The following is a 16447-nucleotide window of genomic DNA, read 5'->3' on the forward strand; positions in this document are numbered from 1 at the left end:
TATCTCAGACCTTACACTGTTAGCCTAGGATATGGTTTCAGGTATGGATATGTATATACTTTGTTTACCCTGTAGTATCTGCTATTTATCTTTCCGAGACTATATCCTTTTGTACTCCTGTTCTTTATGATACTCATGCACTGTCTATCCTATTACCCGCTGAGTTTTATACTCACCACCCGCATTGGTAATTTCACCAGGTATCTGATAGCGATGCTAGTACGCTTGGAGGAGGATCCCGACTGCCGGTCCCATGTCACTTCTGAGGATGGTTTTACGGTTTTGGTTTTCATTTTATTGTGAGTTAAACCTTTGAATTTAGCATTGTAATAATTGAGCTGTGGACTTGTTATTTGTATTTGGTTGTTTTGCCGATGAGTCAAGCCGGGCCGGCCCGCGGTGAGTTTTTGTTATTTTATCTTTGTTATTCTTGTTTTCCGCTGTGTTTGACTTTACAGCCGTGTGAACTGTATATTATCTGCGTGGTTGTGATATATATTTGTATATGTATTATCTGTGGTGTTGTATACCGGTTCTATTTGTCACTGCTACAGGGGAGGTGCTGTCCGATTTTCGTCGGACAACCTTACTCTCGGGGCGTGACAAAGCGTGCGGTGCTTCCGAGGGATGAGAAGCCAGAGCGGAAGATTGCTTGGGGAGCAATAGATGCAGCTAGCGAGAAGGTCGGCACAGGAGAGAGCTGACAGGCTCGGTGCGTCCGAGGGACGAACAACTATGGATGAGTACGCTGGCGGACGAGAAGGAAACACGCGACAATTCTGAGGGATGAGAAGCCGGAGTGAAAGCTTGCTTGAGAAGATCGGAAGTTGGGTTCGAGTGAGCCCTATTCCGGATGGTCGAGTTCACCCAAGTAAGCGGATCCAGAGCGGAAGACCTAAACCGAGGCGAGTTGAGCCAGAGCAGAGGGTCGGGATTGAAAATGTCAACACTGTTGACTTTATTAGTCTAGGCGCCATGAACCCTTCTGGGCGCTTGGACCAGTCCGGGGCGCCCGGAACCCTTCTGGGCTCTCGTACCTGTATTTTATCCAAATAATGATCAAATGTGATTTATGCGAAAGGGATAATGTTTATCCCCTTCCAGGCAACTGAAACGCTTCCAGGCACCCCGATCAAGGCTATAAATATAGCCTTGGTCTAAGAAGCTAAACAGAACAAGCAATTGCAAATTCTATACTTGTGCACTTCTCTTGTCTAGTTTAGCTTCTCATTTCTTGTACGTCATCACTGTAAGAGGTTTCTCTACCTAAAGGAGATACTAGTGTGATTCATTCCTTGGATTAACAACCTCCCCAGTTGTAACCAAGTAAAAATTCCTGTGCCTCTCCCTTTAAGTTCTTTCTTTAAGTATATGCAAGTGTTATTTTAAAAGTCCGAGAAGGGTTTTGCTTTTAATTTGTGCAGGGCTATTCAACTCCCCTTCTAGACCGCCCAACGGTCCCCTACACTTTTTAAGCCGTATAAGGTTGTAGATGGTTGGCACTCCAAAGTCATTCTAAGTTTCTCCCCTCTACATCTTGAAGATAATAAGAGTCTGAGGTGAGCTTTTGCACCATCTTATATGGTCCTCCCCATTGTGGCTCCAGCTTATTAACATCTTGGACTAGTTTGATGCATTTCCAAACTAGATCACCAACCTTAAAAAAATCTAGGGATAGCCCTTCTGTTATAATTTTACCTTATTCTTTGGCGTTATGATATCAACCGAGCAATCGCCTTTCTCCCACTGCCTCTATTAAATCAAGTTCCATAAAGGCATCTACTAATATTGTCTTCATCGTACAACTACCTGCGATTAGATTCAACACCAATCTCGACCACTTTTTCCCTACCATAAATCAGATGAAAATGAGTTATATCTATAGCTTCTTGGAGAATTGTACGATAAGCTTATAGTACGCTCGGTAGCTCATCAACCCTACTTCCCTCAATGTGATCTAATTTAGTCTTAAGATTTCTAATAATTTCTCTGTTTATTACTTCATCCTGACCATTGCTCTGTGGATAAGTCACAGAGGTGAAGGTCTATATGATACCATATCCTAAACATCATTCTCTATTCCTTCTACCCTGGAATTACCTCCCATTATTGAAAATCAGCTTATGTGGAATGCTAAATCTACAAATAATATGTTGCCATAAGAATTTAATAATTCTTTGCTCGATTATTTTGGCTAAGGCCTCGACCTCCACCCATTTTGAAAAATAATCTATTGCCACCAATAAAAATGTCTTTAGAGTGGGAGCCAAGGGAAAAGGTCTCACTATGTCCATACCCGATTGATCAAATGAGCAAAAAATAATAGAGGTTTTAAGTAATTCTGTGGGGGTGATGAGGGATGTTCTGGTGCTTTTGACAAGATAAACAGGTCCTTATTAATCGAGCCGCATCAGTATGCAAAGTAGGCCAAAAATATCCATCCAATAATACTTTTCGAGTGAGAGACCGACCTCCTGCATGACTCCCGCAAGAACCCTTATGTATTTCCTGTAAAATGTATAACACATCGTCTGACCCAATACACTTGAGTAAGGGGCATGAGAAGGCTCTCTTATATAACTGATCTTTGATCATGGTGAACTGACTTGCTCTTTTCTTGAGTGAGCGTGCCTATTCTCCATCATTTAGTAAATTATCCTACTGTAAGAATAAGATGATTAGCATTCTCCAATCACTTTGTAGCTCTAGGTCAGCCTGTTACTCGATGCAAGTCACTAATAATGTTTGCTCAACTAGTTTATCCGAATTCCAAGGAACTATGATAGAGGCTAATTAGCTAGCTCATCTATCATTTGATTATATAAACTAGGAATCTTCTATATAATCACTTCTTGAAATTTAGCTTTTAGCTTATCAAATGCCTCTACATATAACTTCAACCATTCATGGTTGATCTCAAAATTGTTGAACAGTTGTTGAGCCTCCAATTGCGAATCTGAATAGATTAAGACCCGGGCAGCTCCTACTTGTCGCGCAGCTTGCAACTCAGCTATTAATGCCTCCTACTCTGATTTATTATTGGTGACCTGATAATTTAACTGAACAGATAATTACATTCGATCTTCCCCGTGCGATATAACTAGAATACCTATCCCACTACCTTGTCGAGTAGAAGATCCATCAACGTATATCATCCATGTTTCCTTAGTTTCAGGACCTTACATTTCTGTTATGAAATCGGTTAAGGCCTAGGCTTTAATGGCTGCTCGAGGTTAGTATTGTATGTCATATTCACTAAGCTCAGTGATCCATTTGATCAATCTTCCGGATGCCTCAGGGTTGACAAGTACTCAGGCCAAAGTGTTATTAATTAATATGATGATCGAATGTGATAAAAAATAAAGACATAAACTTCGGGGGTAGCTAAAACCAATCTATACGCTAATTTTTCGAGTGCAGTGCAACGCACTCGCTCCTTTTAATAAATGACTCAAAAAGTATAAAGGTTGTTGCTCTTTTCCTTTTTGCCTCACTAACACTTAACCTATAGTATACTCATTAACTGATAAATAAACCCTATAAAATTTCTCCTACTATTGGTTTACCTAATATGGGCAGATTGGATAGATAATCATTCAACTCCTCGAATGCCTTGTCGCAATCAGTACCCTATTGAAATTTAGTCGCTCGGCAGAGTATCTTGAAGAAAGGTAGACTTCAATCAGCCGATCAGAGATGAAATGAGATAGGATGGTGATCTGAATGGTCAATCTTTGTGCCTTCTTTAGATTACGTGGGGGAGCCATATGTTGTAGAGCTTGTACCTTGTTGGGTTTGGCTTCAATTCCCCGTTTGGTGACTATGTAACCCAGAAATCTTCCACTCCTAGCTCCAAACAGGCATTTGCAGTGGTTGAGCTTAAGCCCATTCTGCCTTAGAGTTTTATATGTTTCTTCTACGTCAGCACACAAGTCTATATCTCAGAGGGATTTGATAAGGATATCATCCACATAGACTTCTACGTCAGCACACAAGTCTATAGCTCAGAGGGATTTGATGAAGATATCATCCACATAGACTTCCATGTTCCGTTGATAGGTAGCCCCTACATTTTTAAGTTTGAATGTCATAATATTATAACAATAAGTGACTTCGGTAGTGATGAAGCTAAACTTCTCCTGGTCCTCCATGGTGAGTGGGACTTTGCGGGATCCCTGATAGGCATCCAACATGCAGATAAATTCACAACCAGAGGTGGAGTCTACTACTTGATCGATGCGGGGCAGGGGATAATAGTCCTTCGGCCAGGCCTTGTTGAGATCCCTAAAGTTGATATTGACCTGCCATTTGTTTCCTAGTTTAGATACAAAGACGACATTGGGCAGTCAGCTAGGGAATTAAACCTCTCGAATGTAACATTCCTCTAGTAATTTGTTCGCCTCTTCTTTGATGATCTTATTCTAGTCGGCCCCAAAGTCTCACTTTCTTTGCTTGATCGGATGAGCATCAGGGTAGACATGAAGCACATGCTCCATGATTGTTGGCAATACACCTATTACCTCCTTAGGTGCCCAGGCAAATACATCGCTATTGTGTATCAGGAACTTGACCAGCTTGTCTTTGAGCTTGGAAGCCAAGTCGGTTGCTATCTGAGTAATGGCTTCTGGATGACCGAGTTGAATCTGGACTTCTTTTTTTCTTCATACACCAGGATGGGTGATCTTTCCGAGATAGTGTTAACTTCCATCCTCTGTATTTTTCGAGCGGCGCTTGCCTTTATCTTTACCATTTCCACATAGCACTTGCAGCTACTAGTTGATCTCCCTTGACCTTCCCCACTTGGTCATCTATAGGAAATTTTATTTTTTAGCAAAAAGTTGAGACGAGTGCCCAGAATTCATTGAGAGTTGGCTGGCCCAAAATGATGTTGTAGGCTGAGGGTGCATCTATAACTGTGAATAATGATCAGCGCATTCTCATTAGGGGCTCCTCCATTAAAGATATGGCCAGTTTTATTTGGTCGAGCGGTTGAACTTCATTTCTCATGAACCCATAAGAGGGGTTACCATGGGTTGAAGCTCACTCGGATCTATTTGCAGCTGCTCAAATGCTTGCTTGAAGATGATGTTAACTAAGCTACATGTATTAATAAAACTGTGAGTAATGTTATAATTGACTATAATAGCCTTTATTATTAAAGCGTCATCATGAGGGATCTCCACTCCCTCCAAATCTCTGGGCTCGAAACTAATCTCGGGCCCTTGTGCTCTTTCCTGACTACAACCAACAACTCCATGGATTTCCAACTTGCGAACGTGTGATTTCCTCGCCTGGTTGGAATCCCCATCGGTAGGTCCTCCTGTAATCATGCCAATATTGCCCCGAGCAGTATTGCTGCGATTTTCTTCTTACCTTGTGGAGGGTTGTTATTGCTAAACTCGAGCGGGTACTTGGGCTTGCTTGACCTGAGGCTGGGGTACTATCTATTGCTGCCCGACCACTTGATACTCTATCTTGAGTGGTCTGCTCTACCGCTAGTACAATCGGCGATTGGGAATGGGTGAATGCCGAAAATGTCTAGGATTCTTATTCTGACGCCTTGTCAGAAGTAACAATCCTCAGTGTTATGGGTGGTTGATCGATGGTTAGTGCACCACTTCTTTGGTGCTTCTCGAGGAACCACCACATGTTGTACGACCTAGGACTATGGTTCTTGATGACGAATTTAAGGACCCGTCCGGGATCCTCTTGGTGGGGGAGTAGGTTGTGTTGGGCAATCGATAGCTGGGGTAGGGGTAGGTGTGGTCACTTTCTTCTTCCGGGTAGCTTGTGCCTCTTCCATATTTTTGAACTCTGTTGCCCAGTTGTGTAGAAGGTCAAAATCCTTCGGAGGTCTTCTAGTGAGATCGCGAAAGAAATCATTATCGGTGAATCATTGAGAAAAGGAACTCACCAAAATTTCCTTGGTGGTGATGGGGTCATCCATAGCCACCTGATTAAATATTTTAATGTAGGCTCAGAGTGTTTCTTTGGGGCCTTGTTTTAGCGAAAAAAGGTTTCAGAGGGTCTTATGATAGCACCAATTACTACGGAAGTGATGGAGAAAGATCTTGCAAAAATCTTGAAATGACGGATGGAGTTATCTGGCAATCGCTTAAACCATCGCTGTGGCGCCCCACCAAATGTAGTGAGAAATATCCAGTACTTTACACCGTCCGTAAATTATTGAAGAAGGGCGACATTTTTGAATTTAAGGAGATGATCCTCCAAGTCAATCATTCTAAATATTCTCCTCTGTTCAAGTTTTGATAATGTTTCGACAATTTGTCCTCCAATACCCGTTGAGAGAACGGAGTGACAATTCGCTCGAGAGAGCTATCACTGACTGGAGCTTTTTCTCTGTGCCTGTCTCAAATAGGTACCTCCCCTAAAGATTCTCGAGATAACCCCTCTCAAGGTGTGCGGAAGAGCACTTGGGGGAACCAGATTAGGGAGAGAGGTATAGGAAGCAGACAAGAAGGGCCCTCTGCTTGAACTTCTCTCTCCCTCTGATGCGCTGTTGTTGATGCTACAGGATTTGGCGGTGGCAGTGTGCCTCTGATAATTGTCTATCATTGCTGCAATGCTCTTTACACTCAGGCCTTGACAATCATCTCGAACTCCTCTGGCATTAGAGGGACAGTGGTGAGTTTTCCAACCTCTTCCATCTCAAAGCTTTAGATTCAGACGAAGATTCCCATAGGCGGCTCCAATTTTAATCCTGTTTGAAGGATGAAGAGATGGCGCATTGGCTCTAGTGGATGGTTTATTGACCGATAGAAGACTTCTTTAACTTGAAATGGAGCTTTCCTCTGATCCTTCACACAACCCGAAGATCCAACAAAGAGTTAGTGACCAAAGACCAGGGAGGGCGTCCCTGGCAAGGCCCTTCGACACTCAAGTCAGTCTCTTTTCTGGTGAGTGTATGTAGAAGAGATATGCGAGATTAGGATTGTGATGTTTGGTCCGCGTACCTTGCTAGTGAAGAGGACCTCCATGATCATGAGGTGGCATGGCATGTTAGAGTTTGTTAAGTGATGGAGAGTATAATCGTCCAAGGAATCTTCCATTCACCCACAGATGTACCTCTTTTTGTTGTTTACGTCTTACGCTATTCATAATGTGATGAAATAAAATGTTGTCATAAGTGGTCTATTGAAAGGAGACATAATACTCTTTAAAGAAGGTTCTAGAAGAATATTCTCTCACACGTCTCTCAATATATTGTGCCAAATTAATGTTTGAGGGCATATATATAATTAGAAGAACTAGACGAACATATAAAATTTAGTTGTATGTCATTCCGATCTCTCTAGATCCTCAACTAGTTTTGACCAAAATCATCTACCTAGAGAAATTGGAATGATATGGAACCAAGTCTTATGTGTTCGTCTAGTTCTCCTGATTATATATATGCCCTCAAATATCAATTTGACATAATATATTGAGAGTATTGATTTTTTAACACGAATGTGTCTAAAAATATATAATTCATATTAAAAAATTATTATACTTAATATATTATTTCAAATTGATATTTAAGAATATAAATATAATCAGGAGAACTAGAGGACCACATAGAATCTAATTTCATGTTATTCTAAGCTCTCTAAGTCATTCAACCAATTTTGTTCGAAATCAGTCAAAATCGGTCGATGAATCTAGAGAGCTCGGAATGATATGGAACTAGGTCCGATATGTTCATCTAATTCTTTTGATTATATTCATACCATCAAACATCAATTTGACTTAATATATTAAGTGTAGTTATTTTTTTAACACAAATTAGATTTTTCAAACACATTTGTGTTAAAAAATCACTACTCTCAATATATTGTGTCAAATTAATATTTGAGGGTGTAGATATAATCAGGAGAACTCGACAAACACATAGAACCTGGTTCCATATCATTTTGATCTTTTTAGGTCAATCAACCGATTTTGACCGATTTAAAAAAAAATTGGTAGATAAACATAGAGAGTTCAAAATAACATGAAATCAAATTTTATGTATTACTTTAGTTCTCTTGATTATTTCAATGCTCTCAAATATCAATTTGTCCTAATATATTGAGTGCAATAATTTTTTTAGTACAAATTATATTCTTTTGGATACATTCATATTTTAAAAAATCACTGTTCTCAATATATTGAGTCAAATTAATGTTTGATGATCCCATGGACAAACCAAAGATAAACCACCCATCTCCTAAACTAGTTGAGTCTAAGGTTTAGATACCTAAATTAATAACAACAAAAAAATTGCATTTTGAGTTGACAACTCTAATATCTAATATCGTATCCCCAGGATTATGGTGTCATGGTAGAACATCTAGGTTGTCATCCAGATATCCACGATTCGATCCCAGTTATGACGTATTTGTAGAAATTTTTTCTCCAAATGGGGTACGCAATTAAATAATGTTGAACTTCTGGACTGCCCACCATACACACTTCTCGATTTATCCTGATGCCCGATAAAAAATTTTATGAGACCAAATTGATCATCCTAAAATTAGTCAAGGAGACTATTCAAATTTATCAATCCAATATCTAATTGTTAGATTTATCTTAAGGTGGTAGAACGTGGCATAAGATTGATCCAATAATCAAGAGTTCTACCGTAAAGCAGATCTTATCAAGTATATGAACGAATTTAGAGAATAAGAATTACCTGCGTTGAGCGCCGACATCATTGAAGACTTGATCCTCACCTCTTTCGCTCTACGAGGGGAGATGGATTCCCGTGTGTACTTCTTAGGGTCGCCGTAAGCCGTCGTGTGTAAGAATATGTAATAAGCATTCAAATAGGCTAGACCTAAGTGGCTATTTATAATAACAACAAACCCTAATTCTTAATAGGTAGAGCAAGAGATGGGACCGGCCCAATAAGAAATACAAACACTAGTCCGTCCATCAAGGCTTTAGTGATTGGGCTAATTAAATAAATTATTAAGGAATAACCCAACTAATTATAATCTGTAGGCCAACATCATGGATTGGATCCCGTCGAATCCAACATTCTCCCACTTGGCCAAAGGACATAATTAGCTTCAAAATGGGTTTAATATACTGGCAACATTATATCCTTAATAATCCACATCATCTAAATGTTTGATCGGATATAGGCCGAGATCTAAAATCATATGTAATAGATTCATTCCTAACTCACAATCTTACACTGTCGATGTTATGGTTCAATAAACATAAGTGGTCCTTCAGTGATTTATTTATAATGCTTAACGTTAATGCGTAAATAAAAGCAATAAATCACATGATCATAATTAGGATCCAAAACATTACAAATGTGATTACAAATCAATATCCAAATCAAATAAATACCCTCTCTAAATTAAAGTTTGCAAAAAGTCCCAAGTTATGCACATGTTCGCGAAACATCTTGGGAGGCAAGGCTTTTGTCAATGGGTCCGCCACCATAGCACCAGTACTAATGTGCTCAATGGATATTAACTCGTTTTGGATCCTTTCCTTCACAACAAGATACTTAATGTCAATATGCTTGGAAGCACTACTTGACTTGTTGTTCTTAGAAAAGAATACGACAGCTTGATTATCGCAGAATATTTTCAATGGTCTGGACATAGAATTCACCACTTGAAGCTCCATGATAAATTTTTTAATCCATATAGCATGGCACGATGCTTCATAACAGGCTACAAATTCCGCTTCCATGATAGAAGAAGCTGTAATAGTCTGCTTTGTACTTTTCCATGAAATAGGTATTCCAGATAACATAAAAATATATCCAGATGTAGATTTTCTAGTATCAAGGCATCCTGCGTAATCAGAATCAGAATATCCAATGGCCTCGAGAAAATTTGATCTCCTGTAAATGAGCATGAAATCTTTTGTACCCTGTAAGTATCACATAACTTTCTTTGTATTCTTCCAATGATCCATTCCTGGATTAATTTGGTATCAACCAAGTATGCCAACAATATATGCGATATCTGGATGCGTACACACTTGAGCATACATTAGACTTCCTACAGCAGATGCGTAAGGAAATTGCTCCATCTCATTAAGTGCCAACTGGGTCCTAGGACATTGTGATACACTGAACCTATCGCCTTTATAGACCGATGCAACTATGGAAGAACAATTATGCATGTTGAATCTTTTAAGAACCTTTTCAATATAGGCTCTTTGAGATAGACCCAACATACCACGAGATCTATCCCGATGAATTTCAATGCCTATAACATAAGAGACTTCACCGAGATCTTTCATATCAAATTTACTTGATAGAAAATCTTTTGGCTCTCGTAACATGCCTAAATCATTATAGGCAAGTAAAATATCATCCACATACAATACGAGAATGATAAATTTGCTCCCACAAATTCGCATAAAAATGCATTGGTAGACAACGTTCTCCTTGAAACCAAATTTACTGATCACCTCTAGAAACTTCAAATACCACTGTCGAGATGACCGCATAAGATCATAAATGGATTTCTTAAGTTTACATACCATTTGTTCCTTGCCCTTAACCAGAAATCCTTCTGGTTGCATCATATAAATATCTTCATGCAAGTCACCATTAAGGAATACAGTTTTGACATCCATTTGATGTAGCTCTAAGTCAAAATGAGCTACAAGGGACATAATTATACGGAACGAATCCTTTTTAGACACAGGTGAGAAGGTTTCATTATAATTAATGCCTTCCTTTTGCGTAAACCCTTTAGTAACCAAACATGTCTTGTACCGTTTGACATTTCCTTGAGGACTCAGTTTGGTTTTAAAAACCCACTTACAACCTATCGGTTTGAATCCTTGAGGCAAGTCTACAAGGTCCCACACATTATTTAATTTCATTGATGTCATTGAGATGTTTGCTCGCCTGTCATTACATCATTAAATGAGGTGGGATCATTCCCAATAGAATTGTCACAGTTATCAAAATAGATAAAGTCATCAAGAGTAGTTGGCTTTCTCACTCGTTCTAACCTTCGTAAAGGTAGATCATGAATAATAATAGGAGAAGGTTCATCAACGTGGTCTGAAACATTAGACATTGTCTCATTATTTGATGATTCTCCCACATAATCAGGGATAATTAAATCTCTTGAAATAATGGGAACATTTAAAATTTCACGTTCCTCTTCAAGAATATTTTTGTGAGACATGCTATCACCATAATTACCAACATCTTCCAAAAATATTGCATGTCTAGTTTCGATTATTCTTGTGGTATGTGATGGACAATAAAATCGATAACCCTTTGAATGTTCTGGGTAACCGACGAAATAGCAATTTATTGTCTTAGGATCAAGCTTTCGTATATTTGGGTTGTAAATTTTAGCCTCTGCAGGAAATCCCCATACACGAATATACCCAATATTTGGTTTCCTTTGCGCCTATATTTCATAAGGGGTTTTAGGCGTAGCTTCAGTAGGAACACGATTTAGTATATGCATAGCTATCTTAAGAGCCTCAACCCAAAGATACTTAGGTAAAGAAGTTTGACATATCATACTTCATACCATATCCTTAAGGGTATGATTACGTCTCTCAGTGACACCATTTTGCTGAGATGTGCCCGGCATAGAAACCTGAGTAATAATACCACATTCTTTCAGAAATAAGGCAAAAGATCCAGGATTATGACCTGAGTCAGAGAATCTTCCATAATATTCTCCTCCTCTATCAAATCGAACCACTTTAATCTTTCGATCAAGTTGGTTTTCAACTTCAGATTTATAATCCTTAAAAACCTGGAGTGCTTTAGATTTTTCACGAAGGAGATAGATATATCCATAACGAGAGTGGTCGTCAATAAAGGTGATGAAATAACGATGCCCATGAATACCAAGAGTATAAGGACCACTGATATCAGTATGAATCAGTTCTAATAGTCCATTACTTCTGGTGGTGCCATGTTTGTTCTTTTGTGTAAATTTTCCATTAATACACTTAATACATGTGTCGAAATTAGAGAAATATAATAATGAAGTATTCCATCTTTAATGAGACATTGCATTCTGTCCCGAGATATATGGCCCAAATGTTCGTGCCATAGTATTAACGAATTCTCATCCATTAATATTCTTTTGTTGCTGATTTGGGCTGTACAATTTTCATGCATGGATTCCAATATATTTGCAGAAGAAGCATTTAAATATAATTTAAAGAGGTCTCCCTCTAAAATACCATAACCAATAATTTTGTTGTTTAATGAAATGGTAAAATCTTTATTCTCGAACAAGACAGAATAACCATAACCGACAAGTCGAGAAATTGAAATAAGGTTTCTTTATAATACTGGGAACATAAACAATATCAAATAAATCTAGTTTGAAACCACTCTCCAAAACCAAAGAGAGAGTTCCTACGGCTTCAACTGGAACTTTATTTCCATTTCCAACCAAAACGTTGTGTTCTCCTTTATTTAGCTTCCTCGCGAAACGGAATCCCTACGATGAATAAGTAATTTGTACAGAAGCACCACTATCAATCCACCATGTATCAGTAGGAACATTTGCAAGAAATGATTCATAACAAACATAACTAGACATTTTACCCTTTTTAGCTAACAACTCCTTGAATTTGGACAATCCTTCTGAAAATGAGTAAGTTCACGACAAAAGTTGTATTTGTGAGTCTTGGAACATGAAGTCTTTGCCTTATTTCCATCATTATTTTTCTTCACATGTCTTTTATCCTTTCAATGTAGTTTCCGTTTCTTGCCCTGTCGTTGAGTGGTAAAGTGAGCACTATCAGGTGTCTCAGCCTTAAGGTTTTCTTCTTCCTGATCACACATATTGATCAGTTCGCTCATTTTCCATTTCTCCTTCTGAGTATTATAGTTGATCTTGAAAGAACCAAACTGAGAAGGAAGAGATGTCATAATGAAGTGAACGAGAAAGCCCTCAGAGATCTCCATGTCCATGGCCTTAAGCTGAGCAGCCATATCATTCATTCTTAGAATATGCCCACAAACACCACCAAGGCGGTTGTACTTAGAAGTTACCATTTTGATGATCAATGTGGTAGCAAGTGCTTTAGAGGAACTCTGAAACTGCTCCTCAACGGAATTAAGGAAGTCTTTAGCATTTTCAGAATCAGGCACGTCTCCTCGAATATCCGATGATATGGAACCTTTCATTATCATAAGTGACAAACGGTTGGACCTTTCCCACTTTTCATAAGCAGATTTTTCTTCTTGAGTGCTAGTGTTTGAAAGTGGGGTAGGTTTATCAACCCGTAAGGCATAATCAAGGTCCATAACACCCAAAACGAGGCGAATATGTTCGTTCCATTTCTTAAAATTGCTACCCGTCAGAGTTTCAATGGATGCGATTTGGCTCATAATTGAAGCTGCGTTCATAGAGTTAAATCATGCTCATTAACAATAATGGAAAATATAAATCATAATCATAATACATAAGCGATTGAAGAAGTACACTTTAATGTAATTATAGAATTGAATTTATATCACCGTTGAGCAGATAATAAATTCAGACTACAATTAAGTATTACATTAGTACCAAAAATTATGATAGAGAATAATGACATACGTTATCCATCGAGAAAAAGCAAATGTTACAACCTTCCATTGGGCCGATTGTAATAAATGCACATAAATTTTCTCCGTTAGATTTTTGACTTAATCATAGAGCTAAATTCAAATCACCGTTGGGCAGAATTGATTTAGAACTACGATTAAATTGTGTGTTAGTGCTAAAGTATTATAGAAAATTAAATATAAATTTTCTATAAAAAAATAACAAAATATTACAATCTTCCGTTGGGATGACGGTAATAAATGCACATAAATTTTTTCCATAAAATTTTTAGCATAATTATAGTTGAATTCACCCCACCATTAGTCAAAAGATAAATTCATACTATAATAAATTCTATTCAGTAATTAAAATAATAATTTTCGGTTGGGTCAATTAATAATTTTAATATAAGAATGTAACATAAGTGTGATTTCGTTATTTCTATTTATTTAATTGATAAATCTTCCGTTGGTTGACTTATCATGAAAATAAATAAAAGTCCCACATTAAATTTAATATATTTATGTCATGCTTTCAATCATGCGTACCATAATTATATACATGAAAATAATAATTATAATTTAAAATCAATTAAGGATATCGCAACACGTTAATACCTTAAATAACGAGATGACGAAATCAACAATTAAATCAATCAAGCATAAATGTAATAATATAAAGATAATATGGACATTATTTCCTAATATATTATGGTAAATGATTTATCGAAAGCACATTAATCACATAAGATATTTATCTTAATAAATAATATGATTATTAATATGACAACTAATATGGCAACTATTAATGACATATGCTATAACAACATTAATAATTATGGCAGTTGTCTTGATATCATGAATAAATCATCTATAGAAATAACTTATGCAACATTGATTTATATATAGTAATTAATTATATCATTAATTGTCATCAAATATTTGTTTTGAGACATAATAACATTAACATTCAAAACAAACCTCCTGTTTAGTAAAAGAAAATTATTATTAATGCATGTCCATCATTTCAAGATTAAAATCATAATTAATTCAGATTCAAACAAACGAGATTGAAATATATTCTTCCTTGTGAATATAAGTTATTTACCTTCATAATTCATTGTAAGACGTCAAACGACTAGATATAACATGTCGATAGGTAATAATGTATTATATCAATTCATATACTTGAATCAACCTTCACTCTGATACCAAATGTTAGATTTATCTTAAGGCGATAGAACGTGACATAAGCTTGATCCCATAATCAAGATTTCTACTGTAAAGCGGATCTTATCAAGCACATGAACGGATTTAGAGAATAAGAATTACCTGCATTGAGCGCCGACATTATTGAAGACTTGATCTTCACCTCTTTCGCTCTACGAGAGGATATGGATTCCTGTGTGTACTTCTTAGGATTGTCATAAGTCGTCGTGTGTAAGAATATGTAATAAGCATTCAAATAGGCTAGATGTAAGTGCCTATTTATAATAACAACATATCCTAATTCTTAATAGGTAGAGCAAGAGATGAGACCGGCCCAATAAGAAATTCAATCATTAGTCCGTCCATCAAAGCTTTAGTGATTGGGCTAATTAAATAAATTATTAAAGAATAACCTAATTAATTATAATCTATAGGTCAACATCATATATTAGATCCCGTCAAATCCAACACTAACATCTAATATTTAATATCGGACAAGATCGATCAAGCAAACAATCGCAAGGAAGTACCTCATAAGAAAGATCAAAAAAGATAGAATTTCAGGTGAAGAAAAAACTTAAAAGAGGACAAGACTATCATACGTGGCACCACTATCTTATCACCCAGAGATAGTGACAGTTAATTATACCAATATTTGATTCATCATCAACATGTAATTAATGATAAATGTGCCATAATTTCGAAAAACATCGGTTAGCTTAGTCAAATCTGGTTCTAGAACGTCAACATGTTTTTCTTTTCTTATCGTTTTTTATCAGTTAGATTTTTGTTTCATTGTACCTCTAATACTCACTTGCTATTCAAAGCACCCCTTATAGTTTTAAAAATGTCAAAAGTTTTGTTGTTTGTTCTCGACTAATAACCTTGTTAAATAATTTAATGGAACGGTAGTGAGGAGTTTTCACAAATTAGGTCATATGTTTACTGTATCATCTTTATGGTAACTAGTTTAGTGATAACATATCATTGTACGCAATAAATATCCATTGTATATGTCCATTTGCAATAATAAATGGGTGTCTAAACTTATGGGCCACTATGGGTACCTATAATTTTAAGCAAACTTAAGCTCAATTATTGAATATAATTGAGTATCTAAATCTAACTTGACTTAAGTTAGTTGATTATATATGAATTTTCATTGCCGCCCTTAACCAAAAAAGGTAAAATTCTCATTCAAAAATTAAATCTCTCCGTGGGTTCTTTTTAAACAAGTATTTTCAATATGATAAATATGACCTATAAACTAAATCTAAATTTGACAAAAAAAAATATATTTTAAGGATTATTATGCTAAATGGGAAAAGATAATGATACACATTTAAAATGTTTTTGCAAGACTAATGAAGTTTTTGTTAGGACCATGAAGATGACATAGAGGTAAATATATAGTTGGTGCCCTAATTGTTAATAAAGCAAGACACCCTTATTAGTTTAGCTTAATAAAAGATTCAACTCTTCCTTCAAACCCCATAAATAATTTCAATAAATCAGCTCGATCATATATATATATAACAAACCCAATAAGATAAGCAAAAGAACATATTCAACTCGGTTAATTAAAAAAGTTACATTTATAATTTCATTTGTATTGAAAATAAAAATAATAAGTTAAGAGTAACCATATATGAATTTTATGGATATGATTTGAAAATAATTATTTAAATATAATTGAACTTGACCTTG

The 16447-nt window shown here is 36.7% G+C and overlaps 1 protein-coding gene across 1 annotated transcript; it reads right to left on the reverse strand.

Annotated features, from left to right (window-relative positions):
- Positions 1-12691: 12691 nt before the first annotated feature.
- On the reverse strand, positions 12692-14882 carry LOC121991019. The gene is made up of 2 exons (XM_042545050.1): positions 14864-14882; positions 12692-13344 (listed from the first exon to the last, which is right to left on the reverse strand). The coding sequence occupies exons 1-2, from the start codon at positions 14880-14882 to the stop codon at positions 12692-12694; spliced, it is 672 nt and encodes a 223-aa protein (XP_042400984.1).
- Between the last annotated feature and the right edge of the window lie 1565 nt (positions 14883-16447).

Source organism: Zingiber officinale, chromosome 6B (genome assembly GCF_018446385.1).
Source record: "Zingiber officinale cultivar Zhangliang chromosome 6B, Zo_v1.1, whole genome shotgun sequence".
Classification (NCBI taxonomy): Eukaryota; Viridiplantae; Streptophyta; class Magnoliopsida; order Zingiberales; family Zingiberaceae; genus Zingiber; species Zingiber officinale.